Source organism: Heptranchias perlo, chromosome 21 (assembly GCF_035084215.1).
Source record: "Heptranchias perlo isolate sHepPer1 chromosome 21, sHepPer1.hap1, whole genome shotgun sequence".
Lineage (NCBI taxonomy): Eukaryota > Metazoa > Chordata > Chondrichthyes > Hexanchiformes > Hexanchidae > Heptranchias > Heptranchias perlo.
Window position 1 is genome coordinate 33,679,230 of NC_090345.1, and position 19,119 is coordinate 33,698,348.

Genomic DNA, 19,119 nt, shown 5'->3' on the forward strand with positions numbered 1-19,119 from the left:
GGAGGTTGAGGGTGAGCTGCCATTTTCGCAAAGCTAACGGCGGAGCGGCACAAATCGTCCAGCAATTTGTGGCGATTCGCACCTCATGGGGTATCTCTTCCTCACCACAAGTTGCTAGATAATTTACATATTAATAACGGTGAGCGCCATTAAACTCTTTGTTATTTTCCCAGCAAATTCTGGGCCTATATATCTCCTCAGATGCTGCCTCACTTGCTGAGCTTTTCCAGCATTTTCTGTTTTTATTTCAGATTTCCAACATTTGCAGTATTTTGCTTTTGATTTAATGACTATTTTATACAGTAATGCAACGATCTAGAACAGAACACATAAAACTAGAAATATTGGAGATAATTTTCAATTTTGACGGGGGGCGGAAAATTGGCGGTAGCAGATCGGCCACCTGTCACGCACCCCGCCCGTCACGCACCCCGCCCGTCACGCACCCCGCCCGAATTTTCTTTCCATTGAAGTCAATAACCGGCTGGTGGTCCACATGAACATTTCCCCCATAATATCTCCATAACAACTGTAAACAAGATATCACCTAACGTATGTGCTTACCTTTCTTGCTTTGTACCTCTCATCACATAACAAACTCTCAACCTTAGAGCAAACACCATCTTCCAGAATTTCCTGTGTGAAAACATGAAATAGATTTCAATGCATAGCAAGCTATAAAATCTTGTTGGTAATTATAAACTTTTCAATTTTTGCCCACTCAGATTCAGTGCTACCTCCATCCAGGCAGCACGAGTTAAATTCCTGGTAGCATTGGTGGTGCCCACACCCAGGAGTCTTTTTGTCCTGCCTCCAGAAGGGCTTGGGGGTCTGAATGAATGAAGTTGTGTATTCTTTTTCTCTGGCTTGGTGCCATGTCCTGCTGCCCTCTGGGTACAGATGGTGCTTGAGTGTTCATAATTTGCTGACGAGTGCAGGCTGAACTGTCTTTTTAAAACCTGGTGGTTCAGCTGCTTACAAAGGATTTATACCAATGCCTACGCCAATGGGTATATAAATGAGCAAATGAGCAAACCAAGGAAACTATCGGCCAGTTCTTGCTGGAGTGGGGTATCCCGCGGCGTGCCCCGTTAGTTAGACTTTATCCTTCACCTTTCAGCTCGAAAATCTTTGTGCCGCAAGTTGCTGGAAGTGCGATCTGATAATGGCACGGTGAGGGCAACGGGCCATCTGGGACCTTGATAAATGACAAGACCAATAGTGTATCTCCTTAACCAATGAGATTTAAGGATAAAGAAAGAAACAGAGGAATGACTGAGAAGGAAATTGGGTGAATTAGAGTCAAATCAGGTACAGAAAGAGAAATAAAGAGAGGGAAATGAAGATTGGATTAAGAGAGAGAAAAAAGAGACAGAAAAGGAAAAGTAAGAATTTTTTTAAAAATTTTAGAAATCTCTAAGAACAACTTACTACCTGCAGGAATGAGACTCCACAGTTTCAATTGTTCCCTTTCTGGGCCGAAGAGTTGAGTGGCATTGTAGGAACATAAATCTCATCATTAAAAGGGTCCTTACACTGTTAAGTACCAGCCCTAACTTTCTGCGGCGAATTGAATTCACATTTACCACACAATGCAGCAATTTCTTGAAACTCAGAGGGAGGTTGAGGGTGAGCTGCTATTTTCGCAAGGCTAGCGGCGGAGCAGCTCAAATCATCCAGCAATTTGTGGCGATTCGCACCTCATGGGGTATCTCTTCCTCACCACAAGTTGCTGGATGATTTACATATTAATAATGGCAAGCGCCATTAAACTCACCACTATTTTCCCAGCAAATTCTGGGCCTATGTATCTTCCTCTAGAGGCCACCGGCGAATGCAACACTTTTTTTTTAAAGGCGAAGCAGCAGCGTAAATCACATCAAGGGAATTCCTGGCCTTAGACTTTTACGCCAAGAATTTCCTCGACACTTATCCCACTCCACCGCTGTAACTTCAGCAGAAATTCTATGCGTTTTGCACCGAATCTCCTGAAGTTACAGCAGCGAAGCCTCGAGGAAACTCTGGCATTGATGTTCATGCGAAATGTTTTGCCCTATCTAGATTTGTGGAGAGAAATTCATATCAATAAAGGAAATACAAGATCAGTTAAAATCCAATCTTTTCTCCATTTAATGCAGTTGATTTTAAGAAAGTTATAATATACAATATTTATTCCAGCGGAAATCACTGTCATCAACTTGTAATATCTTTTTCACAGTCTTGTACCTCAATTATGGCTCTTGTTTGGTCTCTGAGGCAGGGTAGTCCCTCTAGGTGTGTCATACTACTTATAGCATAAGGAAGGGATTTCAGCACCGATGTTGCTCTTGAAAATGCCACATAGGGTCCAACAGATTCATTGAACTCATGGTTTTCTGCCAAAATGTCCAATGCATCCTGCAGAAAAATAACATTAGCAATGCTAATATGCAACATATGAAAGCTCAGAGATTATACACACCAATAAAATCACTTTGAAGTTAGCTAACATTGATGATCTAAGAAAGTCATTAATTGCATTTCATTTTCATAGAAACATAGAAAATAGGAGCAGGAGTAGGCCATTCGGCCCTTCAAGCCTGCTCCGCCATTCACTATGATCATGGCTGATCCTTTATCTCAATACCATATTCCCGCTCTCTCCCCGTACCCCTTGATGCCTTTTGTGTATAGAAATTTATATAGCTCAGTGACGTGGCCTCCAGACCATCCTTTTCCTCAAAAGGTCCGTGGACTCGAGCTTCGGTCCTTAGACCAGAAAAGAACATAAGAATTTTTTATGTTATGTAGAACCTACCCAAGGGTAGATACATGCAGAATATTAATGTGAAATTTCAATAGCATGTTAATATCGTCCAAGCATGATTGCTGGGACAGGATTAAATTGGGCATGTGCTTGGCATGATTTTCCAATCATTTAAATGAATGGCACAGTGTACACCCAAATCTCCAATATATGCTGCCAATAAGCAAGGCTCCCAGCTGGAAATGCAAAATTGGAAAATTATTTCTCACTTCTATATCTTATTCTTATTAAAGCACATTAGGATTTAATGGAATAGTTCTAGTAATGGAGGGACGAGCTTAAAGATAGGAAGGAGACCTGGCATTGACCAGTGACATTTCAGGAGGCCAGTCTGGCTGCCAGCAGGTGTCCAGAGAGATCTGATCCAGACCATCTTTTTATCATTACACACAAGGTACTAAATGCAAAGTAAAGTTCCCTCCACACTGCTCTAACCTCTGCTTTAGAAAACACTACTTTCTGTAGCAGTCCGTTATTTCGTTCCGATGCACATAGCACAAGAAATGAAACAAATGAGTTTGAAGCAAAATTCAGCTCAAAGAGTATAATCATTACAGAAACCTGGCTACAAGCTGGGCATGGCTGGCAGCTAAACATTCCAGGCTATAGGATCTTTAGAAAGGACAGGGAAATTGGGAAATGAGGAAAGGTAGCAAGGCACAATTACAGCAGTAGAAAGAAGGTATTTTAGTAAAGGTGATCAGGTTGTGGAGACAGCATGGGTAGAATCAAGGAACAACAAAGAATGTAAAACTCTGTTGGGAGTTGTCTACAGACCTCCTCACAGTAATGGTGTAGTGGAAGGATGGATAAATACGGAGATCAGGAAAGCATGTAGCGGAAACAATATGGTTATAATATGAGATTTTAATTTTCAGATAGACTGGGAGAAGTAGGACAGCTCAAGTAGTAAAGTCAATGAATTTCTAGAATATACCTGGACAGTTTTCTAGAATAATGATTTAGAACCGAAAAGGGAACAGGTCATATTAGATTTAATGATGAGTAACAAACCAGAATTAGTTAACAATCTGACGGTAAGGGATCATCTTGTGAATAATGTCCATAATATGATTGAATTTGATACTAAGCTTGAGAGGGAAAAAGGAAAGTCACAAACCAAGGTTATAAATTTAAGTACAGCAAACTTCAAAGGGACAAGAAATAAATTGACCACAATAAACTGGGCTGAATTGTTGATGGGTAAACCTACAGACAAACAGTGGGAAGTTTTCAAAGAAGTATTTGGTTCCATACAAAACCAGTACATACCCCTAAAAGGCAAAAGTTAAGCAACCATAGTCAGCAAATGATGGAAGAGACAGTACCAAGCTAAAAGAAAAGGCTTACACAAATACAAGGAAAATGGAAATCCAGTGGACCGGGAGAGCTGTAAAAAGTAACTAAAGGATACAAAGAAAGTAATGTGATGCAAAAAGAGAATATGAAAAAAACTTGCAAGAGACAGTAAAGTTAACATTAAAAGTTTTTATTATATTAAGACAAAGAGAGTGATAAGAAGGAATGTGGGCCCAGTAAAGGCTGTAATGGACAATAAGGAAATAACAGAGTTGTTTCATGAATACTTTGGCCTGGATTTTTACTCTGAGCATGGAGAGCGGGGAGGGGAGCATTTCTGGACAGGAGAATCGGAAGTATGGGTTTCCGGGACCCCTGGCCATTTTGACATCAGGGCGTCTGTTAAATTTTTTCAGCAGGTTTCCCGCCTGACAGGCAGCTAGACAGGTTGGCAGTCTGTGGGACGGGAAAGCAGCTGGGGAGCAAATGCCAGGTAAGTCTGAGATTGGGGAGCTTAGGGGCATACGTCGGGAGGGGGGTCAGGCTTGGGAGAGTCGGTCATCGGGGGGGGGGTCATCGTGGGGCGGGGGTCGGGCATCGTGGGGCGGGGGTCGGGCATCGTGGGGCGGGGTGCGGGCATCGTGGGGCGGGCGTCGGGCATCGTGGGGCGGGCGTCGGGCATCGTGGGGCGGGGGTCGGGCATCGTGGGGCGGGGGTCGGGCATCGTGGGGCGGGGGTCGGGCATCGTGGGGCGGGGGTCGGGCATTGTGGGGCGGGGGTCGGGCATCGTGGGGCGGGGGTCGGGCATCGTGGGGCGGGGGTCGGGCATTGTGGGGCGGGGGTCGGGCATCGTGGGGCGGGGGTCGGGCATCGTGGGGCGGGGGTCGGGCATCGTGGGGCGGGGGTCGGGCATTGTGGGGCGGGGGTCGGGCATCGTGGGGCGGGGGTCGGGCATCGTGGGGCGGGGGTCGGGCATCGTGGGGCGGGGTCAGACATCGTGCGGGCAGGGACATCGTGGGGGGGGTTGGCGGGGAGGTCGGTGACATCGGCAGGTAAGCTTGTTGGGCCTGGAGAAACACTCCTGCTCCTCCTGGCCCACAAGCAGTGCAATAAAGGCACTTACTTATTGATCCGGGCCTTCTTGACTCCTCTTACGTGGTGAGAATCAAAAGTTCTGGGAATAAAAAAATCTATTAAAATGGAGGCACGCAGCCTCCTTAGAAGATTTTATTGACCGACCCACCTCATGAGAGCGGATTGGTCACCCACCCCCCGACCCGCCTCCGTTAAATCAGGAAGTGGGCGGGCTGGAGGCAGGTTTTACATTTTTTACCTTCCCACCTGCCCCCAACTCACCTGTCATTGGGGGTTAAAATTACCCCCTTTGCATTTGTTTTCACAGTTGAGGAAGAGGACAAAATACCAGCAGTGGAAGCCAAACTAAAAACAAGGGGAACGTATTGTATTTAAAAAACATATACATTAAAAAATGGTAATAGAAAAAATAATGGGACTCAAGATAGATAAATGTCAGGACCTGATGGTTTCCACCCCAGAGTATTAAAAGAAATAGGTCAGGAAATTACAGATGCTTTAGTCGTAACTTTCCACTTTTTCACACAAAGGGCAGTGGAAAGCTGGAACTGTCTCTCCCCAAAAGGCCGTGGATACTGGGTCGGTTGGAATTTTCAAGACTGAGATCGATAGATATTGGTTAGGTAAGGGTTCCAAGGAATATAGATCAAAGGCAGGAAAATGGAATTGAGGTACAGATCAGGCATGATCTGATTGAATGGTGAACATGCTCAAGGGGCTGAATGACCTACTCCTGTCCCTATGTTCCTACGATGTCTTTGATTCAAACTGCCAAATTTTGGTTAGTTTTGTGCTGTGGACTGTATTTGAGATTTCACTTTGGATCTTACAGCCATCAGGCACAGGAATATTTTATCTCTTCAAATTATCCAATTCTAGACCTGCGTTAAAGAGGAATGCTTCAATGTAATTTAAATTTGTAATGCAAAGTAATTTACGATATAAATCTGATCTTATGATATATTGGGCTAGAAATAAAGGAGGACCTCAGTTTTTAGTGGTGAATTGAAGGAGCAAGTTCCCGTGTTCGCAACTGCGCAGTGAAACACGGAAATCGTGACCTTGCTCCCAGTGGTTCGCTGGTGATATGACAGCTTCGAATTAAAGGGATATCGCACGTTGCAATCAGAGAAATCATTGAAAAATCACAAACTTGCTTATGTGCCCAGCTGGAAAGTAACTAATTATGCCACCAAACAGGTACACTTAAAAATATCAGGTCTAAACTAAGTTTTAAAAGTTAGTCTTAATGACTGCCAAACAACTAAAAATTAACTTTTAAAAATGTGGAGTCTCATATTACTCATTATTTTAATAGTTTTGGTCATTAAAAAAAAATTAAATTAAAAAAATTAAAATTGTGTATTCCTTTATTTTTCCCTTCTGTCTCTTCAATTTAATTCAATTATTTCTGAATTTAAAAAATTAAAATTTTTATTTACAATGACATACAGAATACTAACTTCAAATGAATGAAGTCTGCTTGCCTGTTTGAGCAATGCAGCCTGAATCTGGGGGCGTGTATTCTCTTCCTGACAGATTTTGTGGGCGTTTCTTCTCCTCACACACTTTTCCAGCCGCGTGGCAACTCGCTGCTCAGAAGCTGGGTTGATAGCGCACATTTTGTTTAAAGTTCAAATTCAAGCAATTGGACACCACAGAGCCCGCAGTAAGTATTTTCATTAATTACATTCGCAGGAACTGCGGTGAGCGTTACCTCACCGCTCTGCACGATTTCTGGCCCATTAATTTTTAAATTTGGATTTCAACCATACATGCCTATTCAAATGTAATGTTCCTATACAGGAAAATTTGTATCAAACTCCAATTCCTGATTTCACTGACCAGTATCACTGTGTCACAGCTATATATGTTATGTGCAAGTCTGGTTATATAAAATTATTTTGTTTATCCTACTCTATTCAGGCGATGTATATTTAAATGGCAGTATGTTACATATTTTATGTTTTAAAAAAATTAATACAATCTCTTCTGGGAATATTTTCTTAAAGCTTATTCTCTGTAAAAAGAAATTTAATTTTAGTAAATCAAAGATAATACATCCTTATTCCAAAAGGTCCTGTCAGCCTTCCTGCTTTCCCTGGGTGAGGTGCAGAGACAGATTTAATGGTGATGTTCTCATCTCAGTCACTGTATGATACACTGTCTTAGAAATGGAGCCAGATTGGGTGGAAATGAATAACTGCAGTCCTCTTCATCTGCCAAATTGAAAATATTTCTCCTGCTGAAGTAATAGGAGCCTTCCCCACTTCTTATTCTCTTTAGATGAAACACACAGGGAATTGATTTTTACAAAAATGCGTGTAGTTTTGTGTGGCAGATAGTGGTAGAATAGGTTCCAGGCAAATTACAGAAATAAGTCATCCTGCCTGAGGCTTACTGCTCATTTAAGCATAATGACTAGCATCTTGCTCTCTTGCTAAAGCAACATTTTGCCATTCTGGTGATAAGTTGGTTATTTTAATAATAATTTTTCCACCACTTTTAAAGCCTGGCATGGTGAACAACACTAGATTAAAAAATAGGAAGAAACGTTTGATCTAAAAGCAAGTGCAGGCTATAAAGCAAACTTTTATTCTTCAATCCTGCCTTATTGGTGTAAAACCACACTGCCGGAGTCCTGAATCATAGAGGTCATGACTCCAGCTGTGTCCAGAATGAGACCATTTGTTAAAAAATATTTCAAAAATAATAAAATAAATTCTCGGTGATAGGTGTTCTGTTTGCTCAAATGGATTTCGTAGCACACATATAATCCTAATGGTGTAATGGTTGGTGTGTTCCTTCCACCACAAATCCTTCATAGTGCACATTAGCCTGCTTTAAAATAGACAACCATGAATAACACCTCGGGTCTCCATCAGACATTTATCTCTAGCAGTAGCTGCATATTAGGGACAGTCTTGTGATCCAGTTCTCAGTAATCAATATGTAGCCTCAAGCTTCCATCCTTCCTTATGGAGAACTGCTACTGGACATAAACAGCAGCAATGCCAATAACTATTGTGTGTACCTTCTTGTATAAGGCTTTGCTTTAGATGTCCCTGCTGCACGAGGAATCATTTTCCACGTTAATTCTCGGTCTTAAGTTAAGAATACAGCCTATGCCATCATGAGAAAATGCAGCTGCTTCTTTTTTGAGATTTGACCATTTATTTGGGGCCTTATCTCTTGGGGGTCTTCAGAATGTAAGAACTAACTCTTCCATCTGATTCATATAAAGTCTGCATTAGTTTCCTTGTTGTCTCTAACATTATCCAATGCCTACAATAAAAAGACTTGCATTTATAGAGCACCTTTCATGACCTCAGGAAGTGCCAAAGCACTTCACAGCTAATTAAGTACTTTTGAAGTGCAGTCACTGTTGCAATGTAGGAAGCGTGGCAGTCAATTTGCACACAGCAAGGTCCCACAAACAACAATGTGATAATGACCAAGTAATCTGTTTTTTAGTGATGTTGGTTGAAGAATAAATATTGATCAGGACACTGGGGAGAACTCACCTGCTCTTCTTCAAAATAGTGCCATGGGATCTTATACATCCACCTGAGAGGGCAGACGGGACCTCGGTTTAACATCTCATCTGAAAGACGGCACCTCCAACAGTAAAACGTTCCCTCTGTACTGCACTGGAGTGTCAGCCTAGATTACGTGCTCAAGTATCTAGAGTGGGACTTGAACCCACAACCTTCTGACTCAGAGGAGAGAGTGCTACCACTCAGCCACGGCTGACACCTCCAATATGTTGGAGGTGTCAGCCTATTCTGCTTGGTAATCTCAGCTGTACTCTATTAACCTCTGTAACTTTTATGATACCACTTACAATATCAGCCTCTCCATTCATGCCAACCGTTGATATTTCAACCCATGTGTCAGCTTGTTGGCATTTCACAAAAAGAAACAGTTCCATTCACATGGATTGCAGGATGTCAGTATCAACCAATCAGATTGGTTGGAGAGAAAGAGTGGAGTCGATCAGGACCAATTAATCAGATGTTATTTTCTCCCATTGTTCTACAGGAGCTTGAAGTGGAAAAGTTTTAAGATGAGCTGTTAGTTTCTGAGATATGCAGTTACAGCTAATAAATAGGCTTCTGAATTGCAGCTCTTAAAACTTTATTTCCTCTAGACAACTTTCTGGGGCTTTCCTAGCTTTTATCTCATATGTAGGATTATTTTCTTCAACCCAGCTACTTTTTTTCAGATTAGGCAGATGTTCCTTAACTCCGCATCTGTACAAAGATGCGACAATTAGGGCATGCAAAGACTCCTCTTCCCAAAGGAAACTGGGACAGCTGACCCAGTAGTACCACTAAGGTACATGAATATGTGACTAACTGTAATACTAGATGTACCCCAATCACAGTGGGGACGATTTGAGTGTGCTTATTACTGCCCTGTCCACACTGAAAAATAAGTAGGCAGAAAAAGTTACAAAAAATCCTACTGCGACTTGATTTTCAAGCAGGCCTTGAAATAGGCAGCCAGCGCTCCCACCCGTAACAGGCGAAAGGAAGCCTTACTAAAATCTATAAATTGGGATCTTATGCCAGCTGTAGGACCACAAGGCAGTGCTGTTGGACGTAGGGTGGCCTAACCAGTGGTTCTTAAAGGGCCACTCCAAAAACACTTCTAAAGGACTTGAGCCATTGTTTTTTGTGGGGACAGGAGCAGCACGACTGCAGCCATATCCTGGTGATTGAATGCCCAGATAGCACCCTGGGTGATGTTGTAAAGGTCCCCTGTAGCCACCCACGTGTAATACTGGTGCCCATTATATACTCCGCACAATTTTCATTTCCATTTTCAGCAAGTTGAAAATCTGCAACCAAATTCTGAATGTACAATCCTGAATTTAAGTTGTAGATAATGGGGTACAATTTCTCCTGATCTCCCACCATAGCTTAAAGAGAAACCCTGGAGAAACGTGTAAACAGTTGTTTTACACCATTTTCCAAGGGTTTCCACCGATCTTCCCCGGGGATACCCTCCGTGGAAATTCTATCCCATCGTTTTCAACAAAGAAATGGAGGTAGCTTTTCATCTTTACTGCCTGGGTTTAAAGCATCACCTGGGGTGGAAAGCAGAGAGGAAAATGGAACACAGAGGATTGTACACAAATAACAACGACGGCCTGATTTTTCTTCCATTTCTGTTCTGGGTATGCAATCCTCCCTGTTCTGCTTTCTTCTCTGAAACCCAAACTATGCTTCATGGCCAGGCAGTAAAGACAAAAGTCCTGAAGGAGCCACAAGAAATGAATTAGTTTGAGCTGTATGAAAGTGGTAACCAGTGTTAGTCGATTTGCTGGGTGCTCAACATTTGTTTTTGTTTTACGCTCTCCATTTAGCTGGTTGTCAGTGTTACATATTATTCAATCACACCTTATTTCATGATGAAAAATACCAGGTTTGACTGAAAACAGAGAACTGGCAGTGCCTTGTAATGGGAAACTATGTCACCTGGTCATGACAAGGCACAGTGCAGATGATCAGTGTCGTAATAACATCACATTATGTCTACCACTGAAAATTCTTGATATTTAACAAGCGCTTCAGTGTATGACAAGTTTCAGGAACATTATGCAAGAAGTGTGCTCACTCGGAAATTAAAGCTAGGTATTTTTGTTCCTCTTTATTTTAGTATTATTGGAATTTTAGGGTTCTCATGTGAAGTCCTGCATTCCTTTATTCATTTTACAGGAGCAAGCATATTAGATTAATGTAAGTGAAGATTTTTCTTGAAATGCATCCATTCCAAACCGTTGATGGAAAAGCTGTCCTCAATAATTCCTAAGACACAGCAAATACTCAACAGCAGCAAAAAGAAACAATGGGATCAATGTTCATCGTCGCTGACTGGGATGATAGCCTGGCGGAGTGGATCACCCATCCATTATAGAACCCGTCCGATTTTCATGCTATAATGGGCTTGCGATCCGCTCTGCCAGATTATCGCCCAGATGTTGAAGATAAAAATCTACCCCAATGGTCCCCACTTCCTGCAATCACTCTGCAGATTTTTCATCTTCTTGACCTGATCAACTACAAATCGGTACATGTACACGTTAACTGCAGTATTCACTAGATGTGCAAACAATGTCAGCTGACTTTTGATCCAGTAATAACTTGCCATATTTTATAACTGTAGGATTTATAGCACTTCTTCCTGGCATGTGTAGGCGGTACCAAATGTATTCTGAAATGTGACCCAGCTTGTGAAATCATGCAGATTACACAAAAAAAGGGGAAATAAATAAGAAAGTGTTATGAGCTTTTCTACTATACTGCAGCCTGGCACACAGTGAGTGCGAAAACATTGGGTATCACACTCTGCATTTGTCAAAAATGTAATCTGTTCATCACATTAATCGCAGTTACATTTCTCACTTTGCATCTGGTTCATTCAATTTCGCATTTGTGCAAACATTTCACAAAATTAACTACAGGAAGTTTCACATTCAATGTAAAATAAAACACTTGTTTCCTGTTTATCTATCACACATGATGGGAGTAGGTGGAATGACCCTTAAAGTTCTTGTGATCTGTGTTTGACCATTCCTGCATGCTGCTCCAACATACTGACTTAATCATTCATGTGGCAATAAATAACTCCAAACAGGTGTACCATAACCCAGTACAACAAATCCCTATTTATTTTCCCTTCATTTGTGCTCATCATTTCTTCATCCCCTGTCCATTCAGCCTTGGCAAAAAATGTGGATGAAATGAGATGCCTTTTACGGCTGTCCAAAAGCTTGCTGATTCTTTTGTGCTCCTTTATGACACTCCCCTTTAATTATCCCATCCCCTTAAATTTCACTTACCGGCAAATTTTCCTTTCCTACCATAGGTCTCTACCGTAAACCTGTCTGAGTTTTCACCCGAATTTTTAAACAATTTTTCCATTTAGCTTAGACCAAAGAATTGATTCGCACATGACCATTTAAGTGGGATTAACACCAGTTCAAAACCATTCAGAACTGAATTAGACCTGAAGATGAAATTCAGCCCTTTTATTTTCCTCTTTCTTTCTCGTTCTTTTGCTCTCTCTTTGGCTGTCTCACATTTCTTTCATTGTAGTGTCTAGATCATTCAGCCTTACTTTTTTTCTCATTGTTTCTGTCTCATTCATTCTACCAGTCTCTCCTCTCCTCGTGTTCCTTTCTGTTCTATATAGCTCTCATACAAGTTCCTGTACTGATTTACTCAATGTGTATTCCTTATTTTTTTTAAGGCCAAGGGTATGCAGGAAGATGGGAGGTAACATATACCAAGTTAAAGGTGAGGGCAGGCAGATACTTTCAAAGAGGTGTTGCAACATGGGTGATTTAGAGAGACGATGGGGCTGTGGGTTGGGCTATGCAGCTGGTAGGAAACAATGGGTTGGAGTTGAAGCTTGGAAGGAACAGGCAGAGGGATTAGGGAAAGGGCTGGACTTGTAATCTTGGAAGATAGTATCTGCAAGCAATGGGGCCTCGGAGATTTTTGGGGTGGCTGGGCTTTGGCAGTACTTATGGTAGGATTCGGATTACTCATGAGGTAGGATGTGAGGCCTGGATGAACTAGGGGGTGGGAGGAATGGTGCCTGGGATTTCTCAAGGGATGGGTCAGATGACTTGGAGACAAGAGGCTGGGGTCTGGGAAAATGGGGATGCAACTGGGATGTGTGGCCAGTCATGGAAAGGATTGGAGGTAGGGAGGCTAGGAGTATGGAGCATTGGCCATCTGGGCTGTTGGGAGATTGGAGGCAGCTAGGGAGTAAAAGTACTGGAGGTAATGCACTTGAAAGGGAATAGGTTGAGTGAGCGCTAGGATGGGTGGGGGGAGCTGGCAGCATGGGCTAGATAGGGACTGAAAACACAGAGGCCTGTAGGAACTTTGAGGGGGAAGATGGGGTTGGGACGTGCTGGACCAAATGGCCTCCTTCTGTGGTGTAAACTATGGTTATATGATTGTATGGTTGTGGAGCTAGAAGAAGATAAGGTCTTGGCCCAAGTATGACACTAGATGAGGAGTACTGACCCAGTTCTGGGAGAAGCCATAGCATGGAATGAAGCAAAATACTGGTTATGAGCACCATGCTGGGTGTGGCAGAGTTAGCAGTGGTGACAGGAAGCAGCAATGTCAGGCAGCAGGCAAGAGATGCCACCGAGAACTGAAGAAGCTATAAAGATGGGTTTTGATGGGGTTCCAGCCAAAAACGTATGAGCATGATTAATGTATCTTAGGTGGGGCCAGGCTGGTTACACCTACAGGTAAATTTTCTGGTTGTACCGCTAAAACGGCAAGACCTTGAAACAGCGAGCATAATGCTTGCCAAAATCCTGCTGGGCCCATCTTGGAGGATTTCTTGAAGTTGTACTTATTAGTTATCCACAATGAGCTCACAGCCCAGATTGGATGTGCCTAAAGGGTCTTGCTATCAGTGGAAAGTAGCTATTTAAAGGGGCTGCTTTCAATGCTGGGCATAAAAGAAGAAATGGGCGGAGAAAGGCGCAGATCATCTCCACGTTCTGAGGTATATTTGGAGCTGTTTGTGGATGAAATGCAGTGAAGGAGAGATAGCCTTTTTGGCATCCTATTGCCAGTTCCACTCCAGCACCATCCCATTTCCTGTTCCACTCCAGCACCATCCCATTTCCTGTTCCACTCCAGCACCATCCCATTTTCTGTTCCATTCCAGCACCACCAGCAATGGAGAGCAGAAAATTTACCCTCCAACTTTGTTGGAGCAAAATGTCTTCAACAGCTCTCTAAATATAAGGTTAGTGGCATAGTGCTACCTTTGAGATGGTATTAATGGTAGCACTGGTAAAGGCATAAGGAAGAGTACATTTCCACTAACCAGGACACCAGGAAAACTCCTAGCTCTTCTTTGCATAATGCCAAAAGACCTCTTACATCCAGTCAGAGACTCAGTTTAACGTCTCATCAGAAAGATAGCATCTCTGACAATGCAGCACTCCCTCAGTACTGCCTAAAGTGATGAAGTCCTGAGTATGGCTTGAACCACAACCTTCTGATTCAGAGTCAAGAATACAACCAACTGAGCCAAATTGACACTCAACTACTGTGGATAGTGACAAGATGTTAGATCTTTCTCTGCTCTTTGCCTGAGAATTCAGCATTCCCCAGAGTCAGGGCAGAGGGAAAAAAAGGTGAAGACCCGTGATGCCAGGTCTGTGTCGCCATTATATTGCCCTAGAATTTCTTGGGGCTTATCCATGAAGCGCTATTGGTCCTGCACCTGTAGTAGGACCAGTAGCTACTACAGGTGCAGGACCTGTAGTAGCTACTGGTATTTTAATGAGTGGGGAGGGGCATCCCAGGCCTCTTACCTCATCTCCTGCTGATTCCTCACAGGATGCCCATAGACACCTGGTGCTATGACCTGCCCCCTATAGGCTCTGCGGGGATCGGCTGCAGTCATAGAAGCAGATACGAAAATACGGAATCTTCATTTAAAGCCCCCCAGGACAATCTGAAGGCCTTGGGGCTTTCTGGTTGCTGCTCTTTGTTTTCTAGGCACACTGCCAAGCTGGGGTTTGGCCTGTGCCTGGAGTGTGCCCAGGCCATGGAAATGACCAAGGGGAGGAAGAACAAGGGCAGCTGCCTCGTCACAGATGTAGCCCACCTGAGGTGTGCTGTGGCTGCTGGGAGTCCAGTGGGTACCTTTAGAGGAACCTAATATTTAGCACCAGTGCACTAAAAAGAAAATGAAGCCTCTACCTCCTTACACATTGCTAAAACATACCAAAGTCATCAAATCAACAACTAAAAAAAAAATCTAATTATTCTTTGACAAGCTTTACCGTGAATATCTTGTTTCTATTATTGAGGGTTGTTCTCCTCTGACATGCATACTGAGAAATAGTTGCCACTGGTGAAGCTGATGGCAGATCTGATTGAAGTAGACAGGCCTTCTGTACCTAAGGAAAGGAACGGAGAAGAATCAATTGCATTGCAAATTCAGGTTAGGGTTTGTGGCTTTCTGTTAGGCTTGCTTGATCTATCTATTCTATGTCAAATGAACATACATAATATTGTTAGCAGCCAGTAATTGATGTTTTAAGATTCATTAACTCAACTAATGACTACCAAGTAGTCAGTTTGTTGTTTGTTACTTAGTGCACCAGTTAAAGGAGATTCTTTGTAAAATAGAAACAAATAAATTCATACAGGGTGGATTCGACAAAATCTTTCCCCATAGTTATGTGTTATGATTTCCTCTTATCTGCAGCATGAAAGAACCAGTCCTAAATAAAGGGTAAGAAACAGCTGAAGACTGAAATCTTAACTTGCATTTTTTAAACGGATAAGCTATATAAGGAGATATGGAGTTATTTTGGTCATTCTATGTAACAAATCTCACACTGCATAGCTCACAGCAAACCGGAGCTTTTATAAGATCTGGGGTGTTATTGCCAAATAATATTATGGGGACACAGATTTATCACCACTGGGGGTTGCCCTGAAATTTGGGAACATTGGAAGGGAATCAGGAGTCTGGCAGTACACTGGAATGGGGTCTCAGGGTCTAGCACTACTTTCAAGTGGATCCCAGGGTTCCATGAGTACTTCAGTGGGGGGCTTCTGGGAACAGGGGGGTAGGTCCTGGGAGGTTCCAGGGTTTGGGAATGCAGACTAAGCTTTTTTGGCCACTGAGAGAGAGAGTTCTTGGATCTGGTAGTGTGGTAAAAGTCAAGGAAGGGAATCCTAGAGTATAGCAGGACTGGAGAGGGAGCATTGGGAGGCTGAGGGCGAGAGTCTGAAAATATTGCTGGGATCTGGCAGTATAGGCTGGACAGCGCCTAGCAGCAGAAGAAAAAGCGGCAGACCTCCTTGAAGTGGGTGCAGAGCGGTTAAGATCTGGTAGAGACCTCCTGCCTCATCTTCCTCCAGGTACACCTGGAGCTGGTGCCCATTTGGAGTTATATCCAAAGAATTTGATGGTAGTCCTTGCATGTGGCCTCTCTCACATCGGGCCAGGAGGCTTTCTTGCTGCTGTTTCTGTCAAAGAGCGGGCCTGTTCCTGAGGTGCGTTGGGCTTTTGCAGATGATCAGAACCCACAAGTACAGGTAGCTTCAGGTCATGGTATGTGCTTCTAACTCCTTTGACTGTAAAGCACTTTGGGATGCCCCGAGGACATGAAATGTATTATATAAGTGCAAGTTGTTATTCTTCTTTACAAATCTCTCTCATTTGTTGGGAAACATCACACTGCCACAGCATATAATCAGTCTAAAAACTACTAATGTGTGTTTATTAAGAGGCAAAATTACAGAAGCAAGAATGACTCAGCAAATGACTGTTCCAAAGCAATAATAGTTCTGAGCTCTTAATCAATTTCCTTCAATAACTTTTAACTACAAGTCCATTATGAACGGGTTTGTATAAGAAATGAATGTCATAGAATCTAGCATTAGGCTCCCAACCCATATAATTAAACAGAAAATTGAGGAACAAGCCTGGCTATTAATCTCTCTTTACTTTTGTAGTCCAAACTGCTACGAAAGAAAATAGAAAGCTTTCACAATGAATCAACAGTATCAAAATGGATTTCAATGGTATTAGGACGACATCTCGGCTGTCAATCAAAATCAGCATGAAATATCATGGTACTAGCTGAATTAAATACCAATCAACACCTCAGTCAGGTTTCGCATATCCAATTAATGCTTGACAACATATAAACTGATAGCTGGTTGGCCTGCCAAACAAAAGCAGTATGACTTTGACAATATCTTATAAGCAAGAGAACTTCCATCTAATACAGTTCAAAGTCATATACATTTTCCCAATGCAATTAGAGTTGTCAGAGGAGAAAACCATTACCTTTTTAAAAGTGACATTATTTAAATAGTCATGGGCTAAAGGTTACTAGTGTCCCAACCCAGATAAAATTTCACCCAGGCAATTTTACACACTGAAATTACACATAGAAATCCCTTCTCAGTGACCAGAACCGAATCCACGACTGTACTGGGGCTAGCTAAAATTTGTATAGAAAGATAAATACAGAATTTATAATCTGAAACAGAACAGACCCTCAGGTCCGTCACAGTACTCACAAAATCCTCAAATTGTTCTCAATTAGGCTGTCAGAATTCTCGCTCAAAGTGGAACCATATAAATATGAAATAGCAAGTAGTAAACCCTACTCCTCCTAGGTACCAACAACAAATAAAGAAAACGAACCACCATTCAACAGTAGGTTAGCAGTCACAAGCTTCATCACAAATAAAAAAGGGAATTTGGAATTTAAACATTTTCACTAAATGGATTTTATCAGCTGGTAACATATTTCTAAACTGGGTCCTATATTCATATTATAATGCTTTAATTTATTATTCATCCAGAAGGTGTCAGTTTTATAATTTTTAGTTTGCTCTAGTTGAGAACTCTGTACATATTGATTTTTTTCTTCGGAGCGTCCTTCATTTTTACCATTATACTTAAAATACAGTATTGTTGCCTTATGATGCATGGCACCAGATGGTTTGTGCAGTGAGGTAGATTAGAGTTGATAGCAGTTGTCTAATATATTTTTAGCATGAAGACAGCCTGCCACTTACATGAAGATGTCAGCTCACTCGTTTTTCAAGTGTGCTGATTTCAGAAAAAGTCATCAGCAACTCAAAAAAATTGCTGATCACATTTCAGATTGCACACTTGATTTTCCACACGGCAGAAGGCTTCAGAAAAGATTACTCCGATTCAACTAGGATGCTCCACGTTTGTGATAAGATTAATTTTTAAAAATCATGATAATCAAATGTTGTTGCAGATTTGCTGATCAGCGGATTCAGGCTCTTGCAGCACGTGATATACTTTTGCCATTCTTGGGCAGAGGCTTAAGTAAAAGAAGAGTGCCACCTTCCACTTGGGGCTTCATCCTTGTCTGAACAGGAAGCAACAGAGGAATCAGAAGTTATGAAGCTAACTGCCCCACCTGCTTGTCTTCCTACTCAGCTACAACAACAAAAAAGAGAAGCTGGATGAATGCCAGACCATAATGTGGTCTGTACAGTTCTACTGTGTATGCAATTTGTCAACTTAGGCATTGCCTGTAATTGGGTGTGATAAGCACAATGATGTGGCTTTTAACCCTTTTAGTGTTGCTGATTATTGACCTGCCTCAGAATGCAGTAATAGAATTATTTTTAGGTTGGTTTAATACTTTGAAATTTTCATTTGTACTCAAGACATTGTGGCATTTAACTCACTTGCTGCAGTCAAATTACTTGGAAGCATTACCACCAAGGCACTGTCCAGATGTTTCACTGTCTCGCAAATAAAATATATAAATTGAGATCACAACCAACAGGAAAAGTAGCATTATTTGCTCTGGAGTTTCAGCTGAATGTTTAATGACGTATACAGAGAGATAGGACACAATAGGGCTGATTTTCCTTCCTCCCATTTCACTGGGCACAAATCAGGTGCAGTGCGTGCAAAGTGCTCTGCTTGCCCTGGATTTAACCCACTTGAAATTGTGGGTTTAGGCCATTACCCTAGGCCCAATGTATCCCCGGCACAGGCAGGGCTTTGTGCCTGGAATAGGGGAGAGGTCGGCTGTGGGGCGTTCTGTGAGAAAACAGCAGCCAGAAGACCTTCAGCCTCACAGCTGTTGTCAGATACCTGGAAGAAAATGTATGTATCTTTTTCCTGACTCTGTCTTCTTGCTGCCTGCCTCAACTTAGATCCTTCAATCTAGGTGGGATTAGGCCTACGGTGCAGTTGTCCTTGGCATTCCTGGAAATGGGCATCCAACCAACATCCTGAGTGCAATGTGAAGTAGGAGGTGCTGTCATGTCACTCCCATGAATTTGAATGCTTGCACTCCAGGAAATTCACAGGTCTCTGCCCCGTTTTGCTCTGCTTTGCACCTGGGA

The 19,119-nt window shown here is 42.4% G+C and overlaps 1 protein-coding gene across 1 annotated transcript in view; it reads right to left on the reverse strand.

Moving 5' to 3' along the window:
- Positions 1 to 19,119, reverse strand: part of dntt (deoxynucleotidyltransferase, terminal) — a 187,238-nt gene that overhangs the window by 144,924 nt on the left and 23,195 nt on the right. The window contains exons 3-5 of the mRNA XM_068002427.1: positions 15,036 to 15,152; positions 2,227 to 2,397; positions 565 to 636 (exon numbers count right to left, since the gene is read on the reverse strand). Of these exons, the coding sequence (XP_067858528.1) occupies positions 565 to 636; positions 2,227 to 2,397; positions 15,036 to 15,152 (360 nt within the window). The remainder of the gene's footprint in view (positions 1 to 564; positions 637 to 2,226; positions 2,398 to 15,035; positions 15,153 to 19,119) is intronic.